Below are 17,242 nucleotides of genomic sequence, written 5' to 3'. Positions count from 1 at the left end.
CTTTTTACTGTCTGTAGATGATATTTACATGGATATAGACTTTATTAAGTAGTGATGCCGACGTTTTTCGGCGAGGTCTTCTTTATCTGGTATCTTTATTTCACGTAAATCCAGGTCTGACCGTGACGAATCTGCGGACGAAACATCTGGAGACGGAAACTATCACCAGTTAACCTGATCACCAGTCAAACTGGAACACCGGCGCTGCTAAACTGCGTTTTGTTTTGTGTTTTTGTAACATTAAAGTTGTTAATGACCATTTCCAAACAACAGGAGTGACTGACAAAGAAGAGGAGCGACTGTTAACCGTCTTCGTAAACATGAAGTGAGTGTTTCACGAAGATAGAAATGAGAAAAGCTAACATTTGCAGACAGCATGGGCTATCAGTGTTAGCTTGACTGCGTTCAGTTCAACAGAAACATGCAATGTAACTGAGATAAATTATCACTAAATTTGACTCTAGCAGCTGCACTTTATCCCGGTTCTGCTCCAGAGCTTTATTAATGAGTTCTTGTTGATTGTCTCTGAGTTACCGAGCCTAATTAGCTTAGCTTCATTCACATGTTGTCTGGCTGTAGCTGCTGTTAGCATCGCTACTCTGTCATTCCAGGCTCAACATCGAAGGTCTGCTGGTGTATTTTCCTTATGACTACATCTATCCTGAGCAGTACTCCTACATGCTGGAGCTGAAGAGGACTCTGGACGCCAAGGTGGGTGTTTATTCTGCAGGACGTGGTTGTATTTTACAGTCATCCCCTTTAAGAAAGCGTCAGACTGCAAACTTGCTGTGAAAAACTATTAATATCTTCTGTTTGCTTATCTGTCACGCTTAAATGTTTCAGATCATCAAACTAATTTTGATCTAAGACAGTGGTGTCAAACATGCGGCCCGCGGTTCAAAAGCGGCCCTCCAGAGGGTCCAATCCGGCCCTCAAAGTGTAAAAATTTCAGAGAAGACATGAACTGTAAATTAGTAAAACTATAAATTTAAAATAATTTCTAGACCATGACAAGTTTTTTTATCCTAAAGTAAAATACTAGATTGTTCATGTTTTTGTGTCATTTTGTGTCTCATTTTTGTAATATTTTGTCTTGTTTTTGTTGTTTTTTGTCTGACTTTTGTCGTTCGTCTCATGTTTTTGTCATTTTGTTTCTTGTTTTGTGTTTCCTTTTTGTTTCGCTCGTGTTTTTTGTCTTGTTTTTGTCATTGTGTGTTTTGCTTTATTCGTTGTTTTGTGTGCCGTTCTGTTTTTTTTGTGGAATCTACACATTGCTAAAATAGAACCTGTGAAGTTGACTAAAGGGTCTTAAAAAGCAGCACATGATGCCACGTTCTATACCGTCCATGTATTGTGTTGCCACTGTATTAACATTAACTGTAACTAGTTTTGTGTCTAGTTTTTAGCACTTTGTGCTTTGTTTAGTGTCTCAATTTGTGTTGTCTTGTGCCTGTTTTTGGTCATTTCATGTCTCATGTAGCTAAATGTTGCAGAAATTAGGCTCATACACTGGAACCAAATATAAATGTAGATAAAAAAGTAGACTGCAACACACCTAATAGTAGAAACTGCACTTCATGACTCGTTAATTTTGGGGCACCATCCTCAACTTGTCTGAGAAAATAATCGATTTAGACAAAGTCTCAAAGAAACTTTGATGAAAACGTAATTAATCAGTCTGTTATCTGAAAGTCTTAAGTTCTGATTTCATTGATCTCCAGTTCCCAAAACAAAGAAATACAGGGTAGAACTGATGATAATTATATACAAACATTTATTAGCTAATATTTCAAATAAACAAGAACAGGCAGTAAATAAATGAATGGATGAATAAATGCAGATAAACTGTTTAACTGTGATCATCACTGGAAGCAGTTGGTGGGAAGGTGATGAATTTATAATCATTTTGAAATTGGAAAACCAATTGTAATTTGTAAATTCACCGTTCATATGTCAATATTAGTGGTAGAGGAAGTGTGCTGGATTTGAAAATCCCCTCCAGACACGTTTAAAGATGCATATAAAACATAGTCTGCTTGTAATACTGCAGCTTTTGGATACATTTACTACTAATTTTTCCTCTGAAATGTTGTGAGGCGTAACTATAAATTACTAGTGCTTCAAAACTAGTACTTCAGTAAATAAACTTAATTGCTTTTCACCTCTTTCCATGCAGCTACTTTATTCCTAATTCTGATTAAAGGATAAATTAGCAAACATGCTTTAGTTATTGTAATGTTCCTTCTGTTTATATTGAGCTTAACCAGAGGCCTTTCTTTCCAACAAGTTTGCCTCTTTTGTTGTGTTGTTGCATCGTGTCACTGCGCTGAGGTAACTAAATAAGGGAGTTTTGTCCTCAGTAGACCGAAGAAGCGACTGATTAAAGTCGTGTTTGTGTTCAGGGCCATGGAGTCCTGGAGATGCCGTCAGGAACAGGGAAAACCATCTCCCTGCTGTCTCTTATCGTTGCCTATCAGAGGGTGAGTTCAGCTTCTCTCTCTGGGATCTTAAAGAGCTGCTGGAGTTAGTGTTTAATCTGGTTTCCCATCAGCTAATAGAACATAAATAATATGTTAGATTCTCTCTCTTTCAGGCCTTTCCTTTGGATGTGACCAAGTTAATTTACTGCTCCAGAACAGTTCCAGAGATCGAAAAGGTGTGCAAATGTGTGACTTTCTGCTGCTCTACAGCAAAAATTAGACGCTTTAAAAGACTTTCATTGTAACTTTTGCCTTTCTCCGTCTGTCCTGTGAGGTTGTGGAAGAGCTCAGGAAGTTGATGGAGTTTTATGCCAAAGAAACTGGAGAGAGGAACAACTTCTTGGCTCTGGCTCTTTCCTCCAGGAAGAACCTCTGCATCCACCCTGAGGTACGAAAAAACACGAAGCAGATTCATCTGAAGCAGCTTTAATAAACACAGGACCGAGCTTTCTGTCTGAAACACGTGTGAAAGATGAATTAAATTCTACATAGGTGAGCTCTCTGCGCTTCGGTAAGGAGGTCGATGGGAAGTGTCACAGTCTGACGGCATCGTACATCCGAGCACAGCGTCACGTTAACCCCAACCAGCCCGTGTGTCGCTTCTACGAGGTAAGAACAGCTGGAGTCATCAGAAAATACCTGTAAGCTGATAATTAACGCTGTTGGAAGAGTGTCATAGTTTGTGCTAATCAAAATATTAAGATACTTTTAGTTTGAAGTGCCTCTCTGGGCACCTGGAGAATTTTTATACCTTCATACTCAGTATCAGAGACATGTAAATAACACTATTAAGTACTGCCATTAGTATGCTGGAGGGTAAAGTTTTTTCTGTTAAAAAACAGAATATTATGAGGTCCGTGATGTTTGTTGAAGAGCAGTTTAAGACCATTAAATCTTTGATTCATCAGTAAAATGTGAGAATTTCCATCCACTTGAAGCTATAAGCACAATTTTTGAAATTGTGTTGTCAGTTTAATGGCAAAAATCCAAAGATATTTAATTTCTAATTGTATAAAACAGAAATAGGAAGAAGAAAAAAATACTGTTGAGAATCCAGAACCACTAGATTCATTCATTCAACCTCTTTTTACACGAGTATGAGACGGCAGAGTAGGAAACTAAACAAAAGACGTAGAGACATGAAGAAGAAACTTATATATGAATGACAATAAAAATATGTTAAGAAGCAAAATTAATCAAATAAAGCTGTTAAGAAAAGTTTTCAGTTACAACTTAAAACAAAAGAATGAACTGAAACAAGAGTAGCTGGAGGTGAAACTATGAAACTAAAATACAAAACTTAAATTGCCAGAAGTCTAAAAATGAGCCCAGCTTTGTTCTGGTTACAGCGAGTAAAACTGTTCTTTAACTGGCAATAAATCTTAGACAGCATCTATGGGTTCAAGAATCACAGCTGATGTACATAAACATACATACAATACAAATAACTGGCATTTTAGCTTGAAAAGGAATTAATTGATGGTGGAATACTAATTAATTTTCTGCTCATTAGCTCTGTTGGATTGTTTAAAGCTCTTTGACTGAATTTCCTCCAACTTTCTTTTGTCTATTATTGAAATCTTCCTGCTGAATTTCATTTACATAAAGTGTGTGATTAGTTATTAGTGATCAGATGTTCATGTGACTGGACAACAGCTCAGTAAAAACTGAAATCCATCAGCTGTTTGACACAGTTTCCCTCCTGTCAGGATCTCTAACTGGGTTAAAACAAACAATGAGCAGCACAGATAATCTGCTGTGTGTAACTACAGATTAGAGCTGGTGTTGAGTTTCTTTTGTCCTCTGAATGAACTCCATCTCAGATTCAGCTGCAGAAAACACTCTGCTGAAGTTATGCAACATAAATGAGACTGGTGCATGTTTGAAGGTGGAACTAAAGTGTAATTTCTGACCTTTAACAAGCCTCCGACTGAGAAAAATGCATGTCAGATTGTATGTTTGCAGCTGAAGTTAACGTGTTGTCAGGTTTAATGTGCCTCTACTCTGTTTCCTTAAACTTCTCTCATCTTTCTGCTTTTTTCTTCAGGAGTTCGACGCCGTCGGCCGTCAGGTTCCTCTTCCAGCTGGAATCTACAACCTGGACGACCTGAAGGACTTCGGCAGGAGGAAGGGATGGTGTCCTTATTACCTGGCTCGCTATGCGGTACGTTTCAAACATTAAATATGTGGAAAAATAATAGGTTTCTTAATATTTTCTTGCACCTATTCAAGCTTTCTGTTGATTTTATATTTTGTTAAACTTGAAACAGATCCAGTGTTTTAAGGGAATAAAATAACAAAATGAACAATTCCACAGACAACTCTCCTGAGAAAATGAGTTAGAAAATGAAAAAAATACAATCCTTTATCCAGTTTGTATTTACTGGAATTTCAGAGGTGTTTTTAGTGAGAACCCATGTTTTTGTCACTGACTGGAAGATAATCTGACAGTACTTGAGGCTATGTTTTACAGAATAATCTATTTTTTTCAGTTGAATATCATGTTTTCTTTCTACTTACTGTCTGAATCTCCTCTCAGATCCTTCATGCTAACATCGTGGTCTACAGTTATCACTACCTGCTGGACCCTAAGATCGCTGACCTGGTGTCCAAAGAGCTCGCCAAGAAATCTGTGGTGGTGTTTGATGAGGCTCATAATATCGGTGAGGAACGGAACAGACATCTAAACTGAATTCAGAATAATCTTCTTGTAAATTTTCTTGCCTAGTTTCACCTCTTTCTCTTTCGTTTTCTCCTCAGACAACGTTTGCATCGACTCCATGAGTGTGAACATCACCAGACGAACACTGGACCGCTGCCAGAACAACGTGGACACGCTGCAGAACACCATACAGAAGTAAGAGAAATACTGTTCTCACTCGTGTATTTCAGTTTGTGCAGCTGAACTAATATTCCTCTCAAAGATCAGACTCAACATCTGCAGTAAAAGCTGTGTTCTGTACCTCAGTCCTCAGAGCAGATTAGTTTTGACCAGTTTTGTATTTAATTTGTAAAAGAGATGTCGCTACTTAGACACCGATTGAACCCAAACTTGCAGCGATGTCTTTTCCTTTGAATGATTTAATTAATTTATCCAGGCTAGAATGACGGCGTATTATAATTAGTAGAAAACTTTAGAGGCCAAAAATGTTTCTTTAGACAAAGCAGAGATCATGTAAACATTTGTCACATCAAAATACAGTTTGTACTCGATGCATGTACCTGACTGAAAATTACACCAAATGTCTCTCCTCCACTTCCTGACTTTAATCCTACATCAGACAGATGTATTTAATGATGAAAACTGTTTTGTTTTCTTTGGTATATAAACCTGCAGGGTAAAACAGATCCACTGTTTTTAATTCCAGCATTAACCTTGATAAGCGAGGAATGATAAAAGAATAAAACTGTTGTCGCCTCTGACAGGATAAAGGAAACAGACGCCGCTAAGCTGAGGGAGGAATACCGACGGCTGGTGGAGGGACTGAAGGAAGCCAACGTTGCCAGGGAGACGGACATCTACCTTTCAAACCCGGTGTTACCTGATGAAATTCTGAAAGGTTTGTTCACCACCAGGATCAGGCATGAACACTAAAAGAACCAGTTTACTGATTTGATTCTTTCCTTTCCTGTGTTTGTGTCTATAAACGATGGAATAGACTATGTTTACATGAAGCCAGCTACATTTTAAAATGCCGGTTGTGCTTTCTGCCCTTTTGAGGTCAGTGTTTATTGCAAGTAGTTTTTAACGATTTCAGCGAAAGATGGTTAAAGCTTTGTCACAGAACAGTCACAAGCCAAAATGCTCTTAAGATGCTGTTAATTCTTCCTTTTTCTTCTTTAGGTCAAGAAGATGGATGGATGGATGAATAGATAGATAGGTAGATAGGTAGATAGGTAGATAGATGGATAGATAGGTAGATAGGTGGATGTGATGGATGGATGGAAGGAATAGATGGATGAGTAGTTGGATGGATGGATGGATGGATGATGGAAGGATAGGTAGGTGGATGGATGGAAGGAATGGATGGATGGATGGATGGATGGATGGATGGATGGATGGATGGATAGGTGGATGTAAGAGATGGATGGATGGAAGGAATAGACAGATAATGGATACTGTGGATAGACGGATGGATGGATGGAAGGAATGAATAGATGGATTGATGGGTAGGTAGAAGGATACTTTATTCATCCCCTTGGGAAAATTCAACATTTAGATTAACAAACTCCACAAAACATGACATTTTAATCTGGAATAAGAGCCAAAACATGGAGACAGAGAGGTTCATGAGTTTAGCCAGCTCAGTATGGACATGGTATATGACATAAACACAAGGCTGAACCTCCACAAAGTAAAAGTTTTTTTGTTTTCTGCTGCCTTTCTCCTTCTCTCAGAGGCCGTCCCTGGTACGATTCGAACAGCCGAACACTTTGTTGGATTCCTGAGACGTTTCCTGGAGTATCTGAAGTCCCGTCTGAGGGTCCACCATGTGGTGCAGGAGAGCGCCCCCCAGTTCCTCAAAGACATCTTCGACAAAGTCTGCATCGACCGCAAACCTCTCAGGTCAGAATGAAAACTCAAATCCTGGAAGTTCTCGTCCTATCTTCCATCTTTCAGACGTCTCTCATTAAGTTTCTTGTTCTTTCATTTTCTTTCATCTTCTTCGGCTCTTCATTTTTTCTTTAGTAGCTGCTAACTCATCCTGCCATTTCTTCATTTATTTTCTTTTTTACATCTTAACATCTATCTTACTAAACATCTGTATTGATTCTCATGTACGTTTTCTCTCTGTAATCTTTTCTATTTGTCCGTTTCTTGTCTCAGGTTTTGTGCAGAACGTTTGCAGTCGCTGCTACGAACTCTGGAGATCGCCGACATCGCAGACTTCTCAGCTGTTACTCTCATCTCCAACTTTGCTACCCTCGTCAGTACCTACAGCCAAGGTACTTCAACGCTCACTTGCACCTTAAAATACTCCAAATCCGATCGTGTTAACATGTGTATTCCTCTAGCAGATGCTGTAGTTGAAGTAAGATTAAGCTGAACAGAAGTTGGGTTTAGTTTTTGATATCTTTCGATGATTAATCAAACATCTTTCTGTCTTTCTTACTCTCTATAAAGGTTTTACGATTATTATTGAGCCCTTTGAAGACAGAACTCCAACCATCGCCAACCCGGTGCTGCACTTCAGGTGGGATAGAACTGATTAAATATGTTTTAAAAATAGGAAATATGATTGATTAATGTCTATTTGGTGCAGTCTACACATTCAGTGATGGTTATCTGTGAATGATGTGGTGGATTTTTCCACATAAAACACTAAAATATCCTCAAAATAACCATTTTAGCATTAAAAAGTTTAGGTATTTGTCGGATCTAGGTTCTGATTACAGGCTATAAACAAGTAAATAAAGTCATTGATTTTAAATATGTGAGGTTATGCAGAATGATGAGATTTTGTTTTTCTCTCAGCTGTATGGATCCATCTATAGCCATCAAACCAGTTTTTCAAAGGTTTCAGTCAGTCATCATCACCTCGGGGGTACGTTACCTTTCACTTTCTCCTTTCTCTACCTATTTTACAGTCATATTACTCCTTTAGCAATTGAGTTTTGTTATTTTATTTGCCTTAAGGATACCTTTTTTCAGTTTGAATATCATGTTAAACTATAATCCTGCAGCTTAATTCATGCCATGTTTGACTACTGCCATGATTTTTTTTGTTTGAAATATTCGACTATCACAGCTGGTAGCAGTTTGGCAGCTTAATGTCTGGTCCTTCTTTGATTCCAGACAAATAAAAAACCAATACTGTGATCAAGTAATTAGATTTTCAGTTTAATTTTTTCGATGTTCAATAATAAATGAATGGTAGACCTCATTTTGACCGTCTTTTTCTTCCGTTTGTCCTCCGTTTTCAGACTCTCTCTCCACTGGACATCTATCCCAGAATCCTCGACTTTCGCCCCGTTACCATGGCGTCCTTCACCATGACACTGGCACGGACCTGCCTCTGTCCTCTGGTGTGTAGCTTCACTCAGATACACAAAAATACGTTGATGTCGCTTTTATGAATGGCAAGATGTGATGGAGTTTGTCACAAAAACTGTAAATAAAACCAAAAATGTCAAAAGAAATGTTAAAAAAAAAAAGAATACATTTAACGTTTGTCTTTGTCTTGCATAGATTGTCGGACGGGGAAACGATCAGGTGGCTCTAAGCTCCAAGTTTGAAACCAGAGAAGACTTTGGTTAGTAAAAATGTGCAGTTTTATATTTATTATAAAAGAGAGGATCTCGTATGATTGACACACAGTGTTTTCATGTTTTCCATGAAAGCTCAAACTTTTATTCATTCAAACTTTTAAACGGTAGTGTACATGAATTAAAGTTGCTCTATATTAACTAAAGTTGCTCTAAATGAGTAGAAGTTGCTCTGTATTAGTTAAAGTTGCTCTAAAGGAGTTAAATTTGCTCTGAAATGATATTGAAGTTGCTCTATATTAGTTAAAGTTGCTATATCTTAGTTAAAATTGATCTAAAGGACTTAAAGTTGCTCTATATTAGTTAAAGTTGCTCTAAAATGAGTTAAATTTGCTCTATATTAGTTAAAGTTGCTCTAAAATGAGTTAAAGTTGCTCTATATTAGTTAAAGTTGCTCTAAAATGAGTTAAAGTTGCTCTATATTAGTTAAAGTTGTCCTAAAATGAGTTAAAGTTGCTCTATATTAGTTAAAGTTGTCCTAAAATGAGTTAAAGTTGCTCTATATTAGTTAAAGTTGCTCTAAAATGAGTTAAAGTTGCTCTATATTAGTTAAAGTTGCTCTAAAATGAGTTAAAGTTGCTCTATATTAGTTAAAGTTGCTCTAAAATGAGTTAAAGTTGCTCTATATTAGTTAAAGTTGCTCTAAAATGAGTTAAAGTTGCTCTATATTAGTTAAAGTTGCTCTAAATGAGTTAAAGTTGTCCTAAAATGAGTTGACGTTGCTCTACATTAGTTAAAGTTGCTCTATATTAGTTAAAGTTGTCCTAAAATGAGTTAAAGTTGCTCTATATTAGTTAAAGTTGCTCTAAAATGAGTTAAAGTTGCTCTATATTAGTTAAAGTTGCTCTAAATGAGTTAAAGTTGTCCTAAAATGAGTTGACGTTGCTCTACATTAGTTAAAGTTGCTCTATATTAGTTAAAGTTGCTCTAAAATGAGTTAAAGTTGCTCTATATTAGTTAAAGTTGCTCTAAATGAGTTAAAGTTGTCCTAAAATGAGTTGACGTCGCTCTACATTAGTTAAAGTTGCTCTATATTACCGTTCAAAAGTTTGGGGTCACTCAGACAATTTCATGTTTTCCATGAAAACCGTTTAAAATATTTTTTCTCTCCCAGCTGTGATTCGTAACTATGGCAACCTACTTCTGGAGATGTCCGCCGTGGTTCCTGACGGGATCGTGGCGTTTTTCACGAGCTACGTCTACATGGAGAACATCGTGGCGTCCTGGTATGAACAGGTCAGTGTGTGCACAGATGTAACGTAATGGTTTCTTCTTAAAGCCGTATGAATTTAACATGTTTTTGTTTTGTTGCAGGGCATCCTGGAGAACATCCAGAGGAACAAGCTGATCTTCATCGAGACTCAGGACGCAGCAGAGACCAGCATGGCTCTGGAGAAATATCAGGAGGTCAGAGGGGCTCCTGTTCTTCTATTTTATGCTCATTAATAGATAAATCAGCTGCCCCTCTGTGTTTTCTCTGCTTGTTGTTGCTCTTCAGGCTTGTGAGAACGGCAGAGGAGCCATCCTCCTTTCTGTGGCCAGAGGAAAAGTGTCTGAAGGAATAGATTTCGGTGAGTCATCAAGCCGCAGGGATGAAGCGCCTTGTTGAAGAATTGTTTGTGGTCACATATACGATAAATCTCGTTGTGTTTTCCGTTTTCAGTGCACCATTTTGGCCGAGCAGTCATCATGTTTGGAGTTCCTTATGTTTACACTCAGAGCCGCATCCTGAAGGTCAGAATTATCGCCAACTCTCTCACTGTCAGCAGCTCTACATTTACCATCTGCCACTTCCAGTGATACTCCTCACCATTTTAGAAATGTAAAAGTTACTATTTGCTGACTTTAGAGCTGTCAGTTTTGAGTGTTAAGTGTCAAAAGTCTCAGTCTGCTGCAGAATACAGTGTTAGCTGTTAACTGTGTATTATGAATGTATGAAGACATGCTTTAGGACACAGGACCAGTTGTGTTGTAATGAAAGGTGTTTTTAACATTATTTATGGTAGATCAGGGGTGTCAAACATGCGGCCCACGGGCCAAAATCGGCCCTCCAGAGGGTCCAATCTGGCCCGACGTAAAGAGTAAAAATTACAGAGAAGACATTGACTTTAGATTGTAAATTAGTAAAACTATAAATTTAAAATAATTTATAGACCATGACAAATTGTTTGGATCATAAAGTAAAATACTAGATTGTTCATTGTTCTTTTGTCATTTTGTGTCTCATTTTTGCCATATTTTGTCTTGTTTTTGTTGTTTTTTTGTCTGACTTGTTGTTTTGTTTGTCGCTTTTGTCGTTTTGTGTTTCCTTTTTGTCTCGCTTGTGTTTTTGTCATATTTTTGTCGTTTTGTGTTTTGCTTTATTTGTTGTTTTGTGCGTCGTTTTTGTCGTTTTGTGGGGATTTTTTGTCTTGTTTGTGTTGTCTTTTTTGTCGTTTTGTTGTTTTGTCTCGTTTGTGTCATTTGTGCATTTGTTTGTCTTGTTCTTGTCCATTTTTTTTGTCATTTTGTTTCTTGCTTTTGTGATTTTGTGTTACGTTTTTGTCATTTTGTGTCTCATTTTTGTAATATCTTATTTTTGTTGTTTTTTGGTCTGATTTTTGTCGTTTGTCTTGTGTTTTTGTCGTTTTGTGTTTCCTTCTTGTCTCGCTTGCGTTTTTTGTCGGATTTTTGTCATTTTGTGTTTTGCTTTATTCATTTTTTTGTGCGTCGTTTTGACATTTTGTGGGGAGTTTTTTGTCTTGATTGTGGTGTTTGTCTTTTTTTGCCATTTTGTTTCCTTTTTTTGTCTCATTTGTGTATTTTTTTGCCTTGTTTTTGTCATTTTTTTTGTCATTTTGTTTCTCACTTCTGTCATTTTGTGTCTCATTTTTGTAATTTGTCTTGTTTTGTTGTTCTTTGTCCTTTTTTGTCTAAATTTTGTCATTTGTCTCATGTTTTTGTCGTTTTGTTTCCTTTTTGTCTTGCTTGTGTTTTTTGTCTGTCATTTTGTGTTTTGCTTTATTCGTTGTTGTGTATTGTTTTTGTTGTTTTTTTGTGTCTTTGTCTTGTGTTGTTTGTCTATTTTTTTGTCATTTTGTTTCTTTTTTTAGCAGTTTTTGTCGATTCTTTTTGTCTCATTTTTGCAATATTTATTCTTGTTTTTGTTTTTTCAGTGTATTTGTCAGCATCACTGAATCTGAAAATTATCACACAGCTGAAGTGAATATATCTATAAAATTTATAAAGTTCGTATTTAATTCAAAGGTGTTTTAATATTAGAATGCAGAAGTTGTAGCACAGTGCAACTGGCAGCTGATTTAGGATTTGTCTTTTCCTAAACTCCAATTAAACTGTTCACATTGTTAAAGAAAAGACAAACACAGATGTTTTAGTACTTATGTCATTTGTATATTTATAAATCACACTTCCTTTTATTTTCAGTCTGACTGAATGTTTTTATTTCATATTTGTTTCGTGATTGTGCTCATAGCTGAAGGATATTTTTCCTCTCTGTGAAACTCATGACTCAGGCTCGGCTGGAGTACCTTCGGGATCAGTTTCAGATCCGAGAGAACGACTTCCTGACGTTTGATGCCATGCGTCATGCTGCTCAGTGTGTCGGCAGAGCCATCAGAGGAAAGACCGACTATGGACTCATGATTTTTGCTGACAAGGTGCGTGATGTTTCCATCCACTGTAAATATTCGTCTGATCCTGATGTAGCACAACTCGAGTAATTTTTCCTTCACAGACTGAAGATGAATCGGTGTGTGATGATAGAAGCTGTGTTAACTTCCCTCTCTGCTCCTCAGCGTTACGCCCGAGCGGACAAACGAGGGAAACTTCCTCGCTGGATTCAGGAGCACATCAACGACGGCAGTCTGAACCTCACCGTGGACGAGACCGTGCAGCTCTCCAAGCACTTCCTGCGACAGATGGCTCAGCCCTTCAGACAGGTACGACCAGACAACTACTACACAAGTGTAACATCTGTGCTTCTAAATAGTTTTCTTTTTCCCTCTGATACCTAGATGGTTAACTGACTTACCAGTCGTGTAAATGTAGTTTCATTCAGTGTTCAGGTGCAACAAAAAAACTTAACAGATTGTAAAAGTAAGAGCAGTTTAAAACAACCAAACTCTTGTCTCATTTGTGGGAAAAGATGAAGGTAAAAATGTAGTTCCTGATTTTGAAGAAAGAGGTTTGTCGTCTAATTACAAATCGAGAACATTTTCTGATAAATGCAGAATAATTAAACACAAAGACACCCATGTACTGTATTTATTCCTCATGTTTTGTCCCGTAAATGAAATAATTACAGGCCTGACATCACCTGGCAGCCACGTGTTTGTGATGCACAGTCGATAAATTATAATTCCATGTAAAAGGGGAACAAATTTTGGTACAAATTCTCACATTTTTGGGTTATTCCAGAATTGAAGGACTTTTGGGCTTCAAATTTTTGAAACATTAACCTTCTCTTTTACAGCTTTCTGCTACATGTTCATCAATAATAGGTAATAAACTATCAAAGGCTTGATTGGCTCAGCTTCCACATCAATGGTACCATTTTTATTCCATGTTTTCTGTGTTGTTTGCTAACCCTACTCTAATCACAGTAACAGGGTTGCTAATCCATGCTAATGGGATCTTTTTCTCAGCAGTAGAAGCTAGATATTTAGCTGCTGTTACTGCTGACCAAGAGGACAAACTGCCTGATGGAAAACAGTCAAAAGAATCAGTCTTATCCTGATAATATGATGTAGAGTAAGACATTCAATCAAGGCTGACAATGTTATGAAAACATGAAAAATAGAAGAGAGGACATAGCTTTGCTCTACACATTCTTTAGAAAAACAGTTTGACGATGTTGACGACAAAAACAAGACACAAAACAACAAAGATACAGAAAATGACAAAAACAAGACAAAACAATGAAAGACAAGACGAAAGTGAGATACAAAATGACAAATGAGTCACAAAACGACAGAAACGAGACAAAATGAGAAAAACAAGACTCAAAACAACAAAAATGAGACAAAATAAGAAAAATGAGACACAAAACGACAAAAAACGAGACAAAAAGAGAAAAACGAGACAAGAGAAAAACGAGACAAAACGAGAAAAACAAGACACAAAACAACAAAACTGAGACAAAACGACAAAAACGAAGCAAAAAAGAGAAAAACGAGACAAAACGACAGAAACAAGACACAAGACAAAAATGAGACAAAATAAGAAAAACGAGACACAAAACGACAAAAATGAGACAAAAAATTAGAAAAACAAGACAAAATGACAAAAATGTCATCAACAGGGTTGGGTGCATGTTGTGCATAATAACTACTATTTAAAATATTATGTTGATTAAAAAAATGTTCCCATAATTACAAGAGACATCAATGAAAAAAAACAAAAAAGGAGAATTTAAAAACATTTTCAAACATTCTTTTCTCCTATTTTTTTTTAGATTTGGTCTCAGGACAAGAACATTTACACAACAACTGCACATTTTAGTATTTTGTACATGGATTGTTTGAAACTTGATGGGATATAAAATGTGTGTTGACAAATCTGACTGTAGACTAGAAGTTCTGAAGTCCTCAGCAGTGTTGTTTAGTAGAACAGTAAATCTAAATGTCCAGACAGTCCATCATTTTTATATTTACCTCTATATTCCCACCAGGAGGACCAGCTGGGTCTGTCTCTGTTGACACTGGAGCAGCTGGAGTCGGAGGAAATGCTGCAGAAAATTACTCAGATTGCTCATCAGACCTGAAGGTGACACACTCTGCTGCGTTATGTCGTCACTATGGTAACGCCCACAATGGAGTCATCGGCCGTTAACAATGATCAGAAGTGGGTCAAGTAGCAGACACAACGTACAGAGTTCATTTTAGGCAGCGCAGACTTCCAGATACGTAGCATTTAGGAGGTTAAACTAAACTACCTTCCAGAAGTTCTTTTCCTGTGTGGTGAAAATACCGTTAGAGTATTTAAAGTACAGCTTGGCTCCACTGTGATGGCTGCAGGAGAGGTTTCTGTGTTAGTTTAAATTCCACAGTAGGTCTGAGCTTCAGAAAACTCATCCAGAATTTAGTATTTTGGGCCACTTGCTAAACAGATTTGCATGCATTCAGTAGTAACTAAATACTGAAGTACTCGACTGCCATGTAAAACTAGCATTGAAAAGAAAACAGAAATATCTGCATTATTGAACAGTTTCCATTGTTATAAGAGAACTAATACTTGAATTTCAGTAGACACTTACTTTCAGTCCATAAATGAACAAGTTGTGCTGTTTTAGAATCGTCTTTTTGCTGAGTTACAAACAGCATCAGTGGGTCAATGTATTGCATCGGCTGCAGAATCATTTTTCCACCTGTGGGTGTAACATCGGTCCAAATAGTGTCTGTCGTACAGACTAGACTACTGTAACTGTACGTAGTCGCATTTTATACCGAATATTTGTTTACCTGTTTTCCAACCAGAAAGTTGGACTATAAATGTTTGTATTTAACCGGCTGACTTGCGTTGTTATTCTTTTGAATGCATTTTACTTTTTGTGTGTTTTGAGAGAAAGGCCTTTAACCCTGGAAGACACAAATACAGAAAAATAATGAGCAAAAAAAAAACCCAAAACAAAATCTGTATATATTTGTATAGAAACCCAAATGTAGAAAAAAATGGAATGTGTATGTATGTATGTGTGTGTATATATATATATATATATATATATATATATATATATATATATATGTGTATATATATATATATATATATATATATATATATATATATATATGTATATATATATAATTATTTATTAATAATACGTTTTCATATATATATATAATGCGTGTGTGTATGTATGTATATATAAAAACCCAAATATAGAAAAAATTAGCAAAAAAACTAAAAATAATATATATATTAGTAATATATATCTATTATTCAATAAATATATATATTGTAGTTTATATATTTAGTTTTATTTGTTTTTTTGGTCGTTTTTTCTCTATATTTTCTTTTATAGAAAAAAGTAGAAAAAGATAAATAATATAACAAAAAATTACAGTGAGAGTACGGTGTATAAACTGTAAATACATTTTTTTCGTGAGTTTTCATGGTCAAAATGAGAGATCGGGTGGCCGATCTTAAAATAAATCAATATTGATTTTTTTATAGAGCGTTAAAGTTTTGCGAAGCCAGGGGGCGGGACTACTTGACAGTCTGGTCTGGAATGATTGACAGGTCCTATGGAGGAAGCAGCAGAGACTCTGCTCTCCTCGTTTGGATTAATTCTGATATAATAACTGTTGGTTTATTTGTCCGTGGAGCAGCAGAACATTTTCCACAGACAGTTTTCCTGCCTGTTGGCTTGTTTTAACCAGTTTTCTACCTTCGGCTGATTCTACCAGCAGACACTGAAAGGAGTCTAATAGTTCGGCAAGTAAATGTTTATTTTCGTATCGGTGCCGCTTTTAATGCACTTTATATGCAGCTTTAGTGTCAGATATAATGTGTGCCATGCACTCCAGATGTTGGTTCAGTTTGTTTCAGTGTGTGTTGACCAGAGAAGAAAGTTAGCATAGTAAATATTAGCTTTAATGTTAGCGATGCTAACCGAGCTAGCTGCTCAGTGGTAGCCTGATTAAAGCTAACGTAGCATCAAGCTAATGTGTTGCGTTTCATGTAAACAGCTGAAGTGTGTTGTGTTCCTGTAATGTGGTTCATCAAGTTCATAAAACTGTGGCTGGCTGACATTAATGTAATGTTCAGGAAACTTAAATGTGATTAAAACAGTAACGTTAATGTTCTAGTTGTCAGTAATCAGCTTTAATTTTACACTAAAACAGACTGATAGTTTTAAATGACAGTTTCATTAATTTGTTGAAAATTGTCTCATTTGTTGTTATGATGTTGCTGCTGATTCATTAAAAGCAGATGATCCGTGTTGAAGATACGTTTAGTTCTAGTATCAGGAGTACAAGAAGGAAAATGGAAGTTTAGTTCTGCTACATCAAAGATTTCAGGATTAAAATAACTAAATGAGTCTTTATGCCTCAAACTTTATTTTTACAGTAAAGCAATAATGAAATAATCACAGATAATAAAAATATAAATAGCAGAGAAAACCTGAGAATAATTTCCTGAAAAGTCTGTGAAGGAAAAGCAGCTTTTTTATCCTGAAAAATCAGAATCAGCTCCAACATCTGCATCTGACAGCATCAAGTCAACCAGAAAGAAAATAAAAAAGAAAATGACCTCTTTCTGATCACATCTGTTCCGCTGCTCACAGGCTGCTGCTGCTCACATTCTTCACATTTATAGTCCACTTTTAAAAGTTGAGCAGACAGGTGCTCTGCTTTGGAGTGTGACGATGTCGTCGGTGATGTGGAGAGTGAAGCTTCCGTTTCACCCACAGCATGCTTTAGGACAGCCGGGTCGAACTTGATGTTTGAAATACTGACCGACAGCTCAGATTTAACTGTCTCTAGTTCTGTCTTGAT

At 36.6% G+C, this 17,242-nt stretch overlaps 2 protein-coding genes across 6 annotated transcripts in view; one reads left to right on the top strand and one right to left on the bottom strand.

The window, feature by feature from the left end:
* The window catches only part of klc3 (kinesin light chain 3), a 248,905-nt gene that overhangs the window by 196,187 nt on the left and 35,476 nt on the right, over nucleotides 1-17,242 (bottom strand). The window lies entirely within an intron of this gene.
* Nucleotides 277-15,249, top strand: ercc2 (excision repair cross-complementation group 2). The gene is made up of 23 exons (XM_055011984.1): nucleotides 277-325; nucleotides 612-711; nucleotides 2,403-2,480; nucleotides 2,594-2,656; nucleotides 2,755-2,868; nucleotides 2,973-3,089; nucleotides 4,528-4,644; nucleotides 5,020-5,143; nucleotides 5,241-5,337; nucleotides 5,907-6,040; nucleotides 6,879-7,047; nucleotides 7,309-7,427; nucleotides 7,606-7,675; nucleotides 7,957-8,026; nucleotides 8,406-8,507; nucleotides 8,671-8,734; nucleotides 9,862-9,983; nucleotides 10,062-10,154; nucleotides 10,246-10,318; nucleotides 10,411-10,481; nucleotides 12,260-12,403; nucleotides 12,542-12,685; nucleotides 14,416-15,249. Exons 1-23 carry the CDS (start codon nucleotides 321-323, stop codon nucleotides 14,506-14,508), a joined length of 2,283 nt encoding a protein of 760 aa, XP_054867959.1. The 5' UTR covers nucleotides 277-320; the 3' UTR covers nucleotides 14,509-15,249.

The sequence above is a fragment of the Amphiprion ocellaris genome, chromosome 7 (assembly GCF_022539595.1).
Source record: "Amphiprion ocellaris isolate individual 3 ecotype Okinawa chromosome 7, ASM2253959v1, whole genome shotgun sequence".
NCBI classification, from domain to species: domain Eukaryota; kingdom Metazoa; phylum Chordata; class Actinopteri; family Pomacentridae; genus Amphiprion; species Amphiprion ocellaris.
Note: the sequence above shows the minus strand (reverse complement) of the source record. Positions and strands in the feature narration are given on the sequence as shown.

Bases quoted from the DNA above. Each gene is read 5' to 3' on its own strand.
- ercc2 (XM_055011984.1), top strand. The intron at 2,657-2,754 runs GTGTGCAAATGT...CTGTCCTGTGAG, and splicing joins CAGTTCCAGAGATCGAAAAG to GTTGTGGAAGAGCTCAGGAA. The intron at 10,482-12,259 runs GTCAGAATTATC...CTCATGACTCAG, and splicing joins CTCAGAGCCGCATCCTGAAG to GCTCGGCTGGAGTACCTTCG.